This window comes from Panulirus ornatus, chromosome 52, assembly GCF_036320965.1.
Source record: "Panulirus ornatus isolate Po-2019 chromosome 52, ASM3632096v1, whole genome shotgun sequence".
Taxonomy (NCBI): Eukaryota; Metazoa; Arthropoda; class Malacostraca; order Decapoda; family Palinuridae; genus Panulirus; species Panulirus ornatus.
The window spans coordinates 1,898,990-1,910,920 of NC_092275.1; the positions used below are offsets into that span (position 1 = coordinate 1,898,990).

Consider the following 11,931-nt stretch of genomic DNA (forward strand, 5'->3'; position numbering starts at 1 on the left):
CAATCTGATGCTCTGTACATGACTTCACCCTCTCAATCAATACCCTCCCATATGATTTACCAGGAATACTTAACAAACAAATACCTCTGTAATTTGAACGCTCATCTTTATCCCCTTTGCCTTTGTACAATGCTCACTATGCATGCATATATATATATATATATATATATATATACAAATATATGAAATATATCATGATTTTTCGCTATCTCCTGCGTTAGCGAGGCAGAGCAATGAAACAGACTAAAGAATGGCCCAACCCTCCCACATACAAATGTATTTGCATACACGTCCACTCCCGCACATATACATACTTATACATTTCAACGTATGCATATATACACATGTACATAATTCATACTTGCTGCCCTTACTCATTTCCGTTGCCGCCCCCCACACATGAAGTGATAGCTCCCTCTCCATGAACGCACGTGAGGTAGCGCTAGGAAAAGACAACAAAGGCCTCATTCATTCACACTCCTTCTGTAGCTGTCATGTATAATGCACCGAAACCACAGCTCCCTTTCCACATCCAGGCTCCACAAAACTTTCCATGGTTTACCCCAGACGTTTCGCATGCCCTAGTTCAATCCATTGACGGCACCTCGACCCTCGTATACCACATCGTTCCAATTCTCTCAATATATTGCACGTCTTTCACCCCCCTGCTTGTTCAGGCCCCGATCGCTCAAAATCCTTTTCACTCCGTCTTTCCACCTCCTTTGGTCTCCCACTTCTCGTTTCCTCCACCTCTGACGCATATATTCTGTTTGTTAATCTTTCCTCACTCATTCTCTCCATATGACCAAACCATTTCAATACACCCTGTTCTGCTCTCTCAAACACACTCCTTGTACACACATCTTTCTTACCCTTTCATTACTTAATCGATCAAACCACCTCACACCACGTATTGTCCTAAAAATCTCATTTCCAATACATCCATCTCCTTTCACGCCTTACAACCATATAACATTGTTGGAACCACTATTACCTCAAACATACCCATTTCTGCTTTCGGAAATAATGTTCTCTCCTTCCACATATCCTTCAACGCTCCCAGAACTTTCGCCCCCTCCCCCATCCTGTAACTCACTTCCGCTTCCCTGGTTCCATCCGCTGTCAAATCCACTCCCCAGATGTCTAAAGCACTTCACTCCCCACAGTTTTTCTCCATTTAAACCTACCTCCCAATTGATTTGTCCCTCAACCCTTCTGTGCCTAATAAACTTACCATTATTCACATTTATCTCAGCTTTCTTTTTTCGCACACTTTACCAAACTCAGTCACCAGCTTCTGCAGTTTCTCACCCGAAACAGCTACCAGCGTTGTATCATCAGCAAGCAAAAGCTGACTCACTTCTCAAGCCCTCTCATCCACAATAGATTGCGTACTTGCCCCTCTCTCCAAAACTCTTGCATTCACCTCCCTAACAACCCCATCCATAAACAAATTAAACAAAAATGTAGACACCACCCACCTCTCCAACAAATCGACATTCACTAAGAAGCAAACAATTTCCTCTCTTCCTACTCGTACACATGCCTTACATCCCCGATAAAAAAAAAAAAATTTCACTTCTTGTAACAACTTGCCTCCCACATCATATAGTCTTTATACCTTCTACAGAACATCTCCATCATATGACTTCGCCAGATCCATAAATGCTACATATAGATCCGATTGTTTTTCCAAGTATTACTCACATGCATTCTTCAAAGCCAACACGTGATCCACACGTCCTCTACCACTTCTGAAAACACACTGCTCTTCCCCAATCTGATGCTCTGTACATGCCTTCACCCTCTCAATCAATACCCTCCCATATGATTTCCCAGGGATACTCAACAAACTTATACCTCTGTAGTTTGAACACTCACCTTTATCCCCTTTGCCTTTGTGAATTGGCACTATCCTCATGCACTTCACCATGAGCAATACATACATTGAATATCCTCACCAACCAGTCAACGACAAAGTCACACCCTTTTTTGATAAATTCCACTGGCATACCATTCAAATCCTCGACCTTGCGGGCTTTCATCTTATCCAAAGCTTTCGCTACCTCTTCTCTGTTTACCAAACTATTCTCCCTGGCCCTCTCACTTCGCACACCACCTCAACCAAAACACACTATATCTGCCAGTCCATCATCTAACGCATTCAACAAGCCTTCAAAATACTTAATCCATCTCCTCACATCACCACTACTTGTTATTACCTCCCATTAGCCCCCTTCACTGGTGTTCCCATTTGTTCTCCTTTCTTACGCACTTTATTTACCTCCTTCCAAAACAGAGGTGGAGGGAACGAGAAGTGAGAGACCAAATTGTACGTGGAAGGATGGAGTGAAAAAGATTTTGAGCGATTGGGGCTTTAACATGAGGGGGGGGGTGTTGAAAGGCGTGCAAGGAATAGAGTGAATTGGAACGATGTGGTATACCAGGTTCGACGTGCTGTCAATGGATTGAACTAGGGCATGTGAAGCGTCTGGGGTAAACCATGGAAATCTTTTCTAGGGCATGGATGTGGAAAGGGAGCTGTGGTCTCGGTGCATCGTACATGATAGCTAGAGGCTGAGTGTGAACGAATGTGGCCTTTGTTGTCTTTTCCTTGCACTACCTCGCGCCCGTTCTAGGGAGGAGGGGGGGGTGTCATTTCAGGCGTGGGCGGGGTGGCGACGGGAACGAATAAAGGCAGCAAGTATGCCTATCAGGCTAATATTACGAATAGTTAGCATTTTGCAGAACTTTACTATCAAAAGATAAGGTATATGAACACGAATATGGTGCCTACGAACGCGCACTTTCATGGAACACATAATGCCCCCCAGCAGCAAAGATTCGTACCAGAGACCTTTTACATGGCAGTTGTTAACGCTAACTATTCGGCTATGATCATCTGTAATAGGGAAATGACTCTTATATTACAGGTAATCGAATATTCTTCATCTGACATCCATGAACAACGGAGTCTAGACTGTTCAAATCCCATCAAGTTCACATTAACAGTTGCTGGCATTTTACAGAGCTTTACCGTCAAACGTGGCGGTATATGAACACGAATATAATGAACATGAACACGGACTCTCACAAAACACATTACGTCCTACAAAAACATGAATTCGATCCTAGGACCAACCCGTTTGACCATGATTGCCCCTAATAGGAAGATGATTGTTCAGTTACAAGTAACTGAATGTTTTTTGGTACAAATGATTTCCTGAATCTATCGTTGTGCTGTAGAGGACAAGCCAGTCTTCTTCCTGACCTTATAATGTATTGGTGTAGAGGATGATGGGTTATATCTTACATGATCTTCACTGCACACTTCTGATACAACAGATCTAATGTTTTAGTGTTTGCACACTATTTCCCAGATTTCTTAACAATTTTCTCAAGTTTATTTTTATCTTTACTGCTTAGCTTGCCATACCTGGCGGCAATGAAAAAACATAGAACTGGTTCTATAGTTGTTCTATGAAAAAGATTAATTATTACGTTGTCTATATGTAGACTATCTAAGATACGTACAAAATACAATCTTTGATTACATTTCGTATACACCATATCAGTATTTGCATCACCTTTTAACTGGTCATCTATGATAATGACTAGATACTTGTACTGACTCACACTTTCTACATTCTCATCTTCAGTTGTAATTAAGTCTAGTACATGTAGTTTTTTTGTCCTAAAATCTGTTATCATCTCTTTAGTTTTCTTTGCATTCAGGTGCAGATAGTCTGTTTTACACCACTCAACAAAACACCTATCGTAACAATTATCAATTACATTTTTCCCTTTGATTACTGCATCATCAGCATATTTCAAAATTGGTCTGCTATAAACTCTTGTACAGTCATCAGTATACAAACTGAACAAAGCGGGGGACATAATGCATCCTTGGGGATGTACACAATGATAAAGATAACTTTGCCAAATTCCGGGAATCTAATGTCTTTATCACGGTAGGTTTCTTTAACTCCTTCCTGTTAACAGCCACTCCACATCCTCGCTCTGATCTTTGCTGCGTAAATCCGCCTATGTTCACTGTGCTATCAGCATCCTGGTCTTGTAGCATGGTTTCCGTAAGAACAATTACTGCACTATCCCCGTATTCACGTAGGTATCTGCAATTTGCAGCTAGACCATCATTAAACTTGTGTCGAATAGACCATATATTACCGAAACTTACGGTGGGTAGCGGTGTTCGTGTGCCCCTCCTCCTCAGGTGCGTCCGGGTCCCACCTCGTCTACCTCGTCTATGATTTCAGTAATTTCTAGATGTTCTTTCATGTGCATTATCACTGTTCATGTACACCTCCTCCAGCAGTTTTAGATTGTTGACAATTGAAAAGAGCGGAGGGGTGTTAACTGGGGGGGGGGGGGGGGGGGGGGGGCAAGGAGGGCAGTGCTGTCATATTTGATGTTTACATTCATGGCGGCGATCACTATTGAACAAATAGCAATCACAGTCCACAACACCAACAGTTCATTATTCCACATGGTTGAGAAGGTCCACTAGACATTCACAGTCAGTGTTCAAAAACCAAACAAGTGAAACATTGTAGAAGCAGGCTAAAAGGCAAGGTAAGAACAGTAGCAGTTTATGTGATTCTTCTAACATGTAATTTTTCTATACATAGTAAATTAAATTATATGAACCACTCAAATACGATTTCACCTTCAAAGCTACCATCGCAGACTAGTGTGATCAACATCTCTGCTAACTCCCGTATTCCCTGCGTACCTGGCAGTCATTAGGTACCTGGGTGTTAGCCGACTGCTGTGGGTCGCATGCTGGGGGATGATCTTCAACTTGAGTTTGATGGCGGAACCCAACAATGTATAAGTTACTGAACTAAACTCAGCCACCGGTCCGGAGCATCATCACGAAACGCCATGAATTTATATCCTAAGCAGTTACTGAAAAATCTAACATTTTGTGATCTCAGAAATGTTGGGAGAATCTGAGAATAAACACCTAATCGCCGAGTTAGCAACATCCGGATACGAAAGATCGCTTGAACTGGGTTTTGATACCTACAAAAGTCGTTTAGACAAATATCAAGAATTAAATTATACTCTGCGATAACCAACAGAAATGAATTGTATAAACGACAGAGGTAACGGGGAAGGTAGAAGGATAATGTGAAGTAGCCGGGCATTGTATTTTCTTGTCAAATTATAATCGTTTTTCTTTTCTTCTTTTTTTTTTAACCAGACAGCCCAGTCGTAAGCCAATCAGGCCTCTTGCTGTCTGTCTTCCTCATGTAAACTCATATAATCTCAAACCAATCAGTGGTCCATAAGCCCATTAAGCTTTTATGTACATATATCTACTAATATTATTCTCTTCTTCTGGAGGGTGCGGATACTGCTGGAGTCTGGACTGTGGCACAAGTGGATAGGGAAGCAGGTGGCCAACTCCTCCCACTGTCTTCGTCACCCGAGGCTAGACCGCAGGGAAGGCATCCAGCCGCTGAACCTAGAGTCCTTCACCGGTCCTGTCCTAATCCTCCTCACAGGTCAGCTATACTGCTGGTATCCCGTGTGCTCTGCACATCCTGTACTATAACTGTGTGATATGAATCCTTGTGGCCATAATGGATTTCTTTATTCCTTAAGAATAGACATTTCATTTCTCGGTAACACTTTCTTTACAACTTTTTGTATAGTTTAAGGACTCTCAACGAATTAATGTTATTTTTTTCATCCCAATAAATAAACATAAATTCGCTTTAAGAGAAGTTTCTTTGACCGTCCTCGACATTTTCACAACTGCCTTCAAACTCAAGTTCTGATACTTGATGATGTTATATTTAGGTGATTGCAACGAATCATACCATTAAGAAAATCATAAAAATCATAAAAAGAAAGACGTTGCCATTAATCTAATCTATGTCGGTGTGTTGTTTCTGTCTACATTTTACTGCAGGCGCCACTGTGAGTCTGCTGGTGTTTTTGTGTGAACACTTGAGCCACCTTTATGTCCAGCCGCCAAAATCAACCGCTTGACATCCTTATGGAAACTGTAAGTTCGAAAGACGATTAGTATTAAGCAATTTTCCATTATTTTCAGATTTTTTCGTACCTACAATCTTGATAAGGTAATCCAGCTTCTTATTCGCAGCCTTCCATGTGGTAACGTGTCAAATCATTTCTGGCTATCCATATACAGACAATCCACCCAGCTTTCTCTTCGGTCGAAAACGGAGTTCATTTTCTCAAAAGATCTAAGATATTCGATGCACATTGCCCCTCTTCCATAACACCAAAGTGTATCTTACATAGATGATTCCTCTTCTGGAGGAAGTTGTCCATTTGGTTTCTGATCATCTTTTCCAGCACATTACAGACCACACATGTAATGGAGACCAATCTGTAGTCCAGCAGTACTTCCTGACCTTCTCTCTTATAGACTGTTATGGTACTTGTCCTATTCGACCCCTTTGGCACGATGCCTCTCTCTAACATCATCGACAGTATTTCTCGTAGTTTATTCGCCATAAAACTCTACCATCAATAAAGTGGAACGATTATACCGCACTCAAGTCCAACAGACACGATGGGGAAAATATAAAATATAGTTGTAATTGCAAATTCATTGAAAACCAAAGAATTTGTATGAAATTTAAGTTTCACTTTACTTTGTTTGTAAAGATAAATACAACGTAAATGGAAGTGGTTTTATGAAAGACAGTATAAAAGAAATGAAAAACGACATGAAAAAAGCTATTACTCTTATTAGCATAACACAAAAACTATTCATCATAATGACCTAATATTAGAGGCATCCATTCTCCTGACAGACAGAGAGCTTCCTTGTTTTACCATGGTTTATAGGCCATTTATTTTTCTGTAGATTATCTATCCACCATATCATCACTATCTATGGGTCTATTGGACCCAAACACCATAAAACACAAGAAAGAAATAGGAGCACAAAGTGAAGTACCCACCTTAGGCGACGTCTGAGCAAGAACAGGCGATTTTTTGTAATTATTGGCATCAAAAGAAAGCGTATCTGGGGTATTGCACCTCGTCACACTCACTACCTGGAAGAGTCACCTTTCCTTGACTGAAGAAGAAAGATTACCTTGGGGTGTCAATACTCACAGCGATGCTTCCCGACGTTCATGGCTCACTCCTTGATTCTCTAAGCAAACTGGATACAGCCTTGTCCTAAGGACATCTACTCTGTGTGTTAGAACGGTCATTATAACAATAGCTGTAGCCACCTATTGCTCAAGGGCCCGCTGTCCACGTAGAACCTGCAAATCAAAGGCATCTCAGGATTATTGTAAGTCTGAACGCCAAACTCACTGCACATAGAACACTGTTAACCTGCTGGCATACTGAAATAGTTAACAGAGATTATATATATTGCTAATGATACGGCGTAGTGAAGAAAAGTCACAGAAAAGACATCACTTTGTATGTTGGGCTTACGAGAGTTCCGCGTTCCCTAAAAGCTGCACAGTTTCCCAGGAGTTTTTGTCCTTTAACCTCACAGTTTACAGGACTACAGTATGATATACAGCTAAAGAAATATCTTAAACGCAAATAGTTGTACTTTCAAAAGTGGAGTGATAGAACACTGAAAAATCACAACGATAAGAATACGAGATCCGTTCCAGTAAATTGTTCTGTGAAGGAAACACAGCTTCGTCTGACCGCAATGACGGATGGCACCAAACTGAAAGACCCACAAAATCTTGACAAATGAAGACAGCCATGCCAAGTCTCCTGCAGTGGACTAGACACTAACGTTAAGTGTCCCGCCCTCCCGCCGTATGACGTACATCTCCCGCACTGTGAAACTCAGCGTTTGCTAAGCGAGCGCCGTCGCCGTGGACGTCAGACATAGTGCTGATTTTGACTGGTTTTATGTTCCTGGTGATGTAATTTAACTTGCGGTTCAGCATGTCAACATTTTCGTATCTTTACAGTTTGGTAAAGTGTGTCAAAGGAGAAAGCTGAGAGTAAATGTGAATAAGAGCAAGATTATTAGGTACAGTAGGGTTGAGGGACAAGTTAATTGGGAGGTAAGTTTGAATAGAGAAAAACTGGAGGAAGTGAAGTGTTTTAGATATCTGGGAGTAGATTTGGCAGCGGATGGAACCATGGAAGCGGAAGTGAATCATAGGTTGGGGGGAGGAGGCAAAAGTTCTGGGGGCGTTGAAAAATGTGTGAAAGTCGAGAACGTTATCTTGGAAAGCAAAAATGGGTATTTTTGAAGGAATAGTGATTCCAACAATGTTATATGGTTGCGAGGCGTGGGCTATAGATAGAGTTGTGCGCAGGAGGTTGGATGTGCTGGAAATGAGATGTTTGAGGACAATATGTGGTGTGAGGTGATTTGATCGAGTAAGTAATGAAAGGGTAAGACAGATGTGTGATAATAAAAGAGTGTGGTTGAGAGAGCAGAAGAGGGTGTTTTGAAATGGTTTGGTCACATGGAAAGAATGAGTGAGGAAAGATTGACAAAGAGGATATATGTGTCAGAGGTGGAGGGAACGAGGAGTAGTGGGAGACCAAATTGGAGGTGGAAAGATGAAATGAAATAGATTTTGAGTGTTCAGGGTCTGAACATGCAGGAGGGTGAAAGGCGTGCAAGGAATAGAGTGAACTGGAACGATGTGGAATACCGGGGTTGACGTGCAGTCAATGGATTGAACCAGGGTATGTGAAGCGTCTGGGGTTAACCATGGAAAATTCTGTGGGGTCTGGATGTGGAAAGGGAGCTGTGGTTTCGGTGCATTATTCATGACAGCTAGAGGCTGAGTGTGAACGAATGTGGCCTTTGTTGTCTTTTCCTAGCGCTACCTCGCGCACATGTGGGGGAAGGGGGTTGTCATTTCATGTGTAGCGGGGTGACGACAGGAATGAATAAGGGCAGACAGTATGAATCATGTACATGTGTATATATGTATAAGTCTGTGTATGTATATGTATGAATACGTTGAGATGTATAGGTATGTATATGTTATATATGTGCATGTGTGGACGTGTATGTATATACATGTGTATTTGGATGGGTTAGGCCATTCTTTCGTCTGTTTCCTTGCGCTACCTCGCTAACGCGGGAGACAGCGACAAAGTATAATAAAAAGATAGAAAAATAAAAGCATAAATTGGCAGAAATGTATATGAACCATCCAACAGTCCTGTGGCAGCGTTGTGATATTCAAGGCGTGCATCATTACCTATTTATAATGTAAGTGGAGGGAGTTTACACTCGTAAGGCCACATCTCTTGAACATATAATGGCATATGTGATTAATGTTTCTGATTATCACTTGTGTCTTACGGAGAGTTTTACAATTGTGTTGCCCCGTCTCTTAACTTAGTGCATATTTACCATATCTTTAATGTGTATACATGCACACACTCCCAAGCCTAAGGAAGGTAACCATTCATTGACCGGTGCTCGGAAAGGAGAATGAACACCTGAGTTGGGTGTTGGCGACAGCCAAGCCCAGGATACAAATCCACGCTGGTCCAACCCCGGGCTGGCCCGTGGTAACTCTTGGTCAATAACACTAACCACTACTCCAAGGAGGCCCCTGTGTGTGTGTGTGTGTGTGTGTGTGTGTGTGTGTGTGTGTGTGTGTGTGTGTGTGTGTGCGTGTGTGTGTGTGTACCTATGTGAATAGTACACTACCGATTTTAACTACACCATTTACAATGCAGTATTTCCTCCACCGTAGGTAAGACTGAGCACTTACCTGAGCCTAACCAGACCTGAGCAGACCTGGATCACCTCTGAGGCATCAGACCCCATCCGGCCCCATATCGACGTGAGTCAACATAGAGAAGGGAATTCATAAGCTAGCAAGATTGTAGCAAGGTTACGACGTCCTGCTATTGGAAAAATGTTCATTGTTTTTCTTTCACACAAATCTCGACGTCATTTAAATCAAGCTCTGAGGAGGCATCAGTAAATCTTTTCCAAGGTTTCATAAAGGTTTTGTCAATGAACAAATCTTCTTCAAGGCTTCAGTTGGGTTTCTCAATCAACATGTCAATGAAAGGTTCCGTCGAGGTTTCTTCAAGCAACTAACAGGTCTTGTATAAGCATCTAGTGAGGTTCCATTAATCAAGAACTCAAGACTTCAGTAGGACTTTCAGAAGCACTCGAGACGACTTCCTAATGATTCTCTTGTATAAATACATGCAAACTTGCATCTTCTGCATTTTTATGTATAGTAGTAGTAATAAGTTGATCTAATTGCTTGTGTGTCTGGGATGATTTGTAAAATACCTGAAAACGAAATCAGAACATATGTCTCGAGTCATACTGCAGAAAATTTACTTAGAGAATCTTTTATGAATATGTTAAGGAAAAATTTGATTGTATTCATTTTCCTTCAACCACGAGGAAAGTTTTACAGTGTGCCTACAATATGATTTCGTAATTGCTACTGTAATTTCACCTAGGACATCTCTTTTATAAATAGAGTGTATGAGAGTTATAGAACATGAAATTCTAAACAGATACAGCAAACAGTGTGATCATGACTATCGCCAGAAAGTAAAATACAATAATTTAGTGTCAAATGATGCAATTTCCCAGAGGTAAACATTGTTTAACTTTCGCAGAGATCAAATTTTTAGCTAATACTAAAATAAAATGCAAAGGTCTAGCAGGCAAAGGATATATATCAGTGGAATGTCAGCCTATCAACGTCAGTGCCACTTATCAGTCTCATGTAATCACTAATCACATAATAAAGGAGCGAGTCACAGAAGTATGTTCTTATGTAGAATTAAATTAGCTTTCTTAGGGGAATCTGTGCATAACAGAAACACATCTCACCAACTTCTGACAAATAAAAGATATTTACAAAAAAGGATATCTAACAACTTGAAATATTTTTGCTTCCAAAAAATATTACATGATCTGAAAACCATTAAAAAATTTGACACTCACCAAATACTTCATGTTAACATTGTTCGCCAGTTGTAGTTTCTCAGTTATTCCTGCAATTGCATGTGCTATATATATATATATATATATATATATATATATATATATATATATATATATATATATATATATATATATATATGTATATATATATATATATATATATATATATATATATATATATATATATATATATATAAAAAATTTTTTTTTCTTTTTTTTTTTGCTTTGTCGCTGTCTCCCGCGTTTGCGAGGAAGCGCAAGGAAACAGACGAAAGAAATGGCCCAACCCACCCCCATACACATGTATATACATACGTCCACACACGCAAATATACATACCTACACAGCTTTCCATGGTTTACCCCAGACGCTTCACATGACTTGATTCAATCCACTGACAGCACGTCAACCCCGGTATACCACATCGCTCCAATTCACTCTATTCCTTGCCCTCCTTTCACCCTCCTGCATGTTCAGGCCCCGATAACTCAAAATCTTTTTCACTCCATCTTTCCACCTCCAATTGGTCTCCCTCTTCTCCTCGTTCCCTCCACCTCCGACACGTATATCCTCTTGGTCAATCTTTCCTCACTCATTCTCTCCATGTGACCAAACCATTTCAAAACACCCTCTTCTGCTCTCTCAACCACGCTCTTTTTATTTCCACGCATCTCTCTTACCCTTACGTTACTTACTCGATCAAACCACCTCACACCACACATTGTCCTCAAACATCTCATTTCCAGCACATCCATCCTCCTGCGCACAACTCTATCCATAGTCCACGCCTCGCAACCATACAACATTGTTGGAACCACTATTCCTTCAAACATACCCATTTTTGCTTTCCGAGATAATGTTCTCGACTTCCAAACATTCTTCAAGGCCCCCAGAATTTTCACCCCCTCACCCACCCTATGATTCATATCCGCTTCCATGGTTCCATCCGCTGCCAGATCCACTCCCAGATATCTAAAACACTTCACTTCCTA

The 11,931-nt window shown here is 40.9% G+C and overlaps 1 protein-coding gene across 1 annotated transcript in view; it reads left to right on the forward strand.

Moving 5' to 3' along the window:
• Positions 1-6,021, forward strand: part of LOC139764958 (glutamate receptor ionotropic, kainate glr-3-like) — a 42,465-nt gene extending 36,444 nt beyond the window's left edge. The window contains exons 8-9 of the mRNA XM_071692016.1: positions 5,371-5,531; positions 5,942-6,021. Of these exons, the coding sequence (XP_071548117.1) occupies positions 5,371-5,531; positions 5,942-6,021 (241 nt within the window). The remainder of the gene's footprint in view (positions 1-5,370; positions 5,532-5,941) is intronic.
• The last annotated feature ends 5,910 nt before the right edge of the window (positions 6,022-11,931 follow it).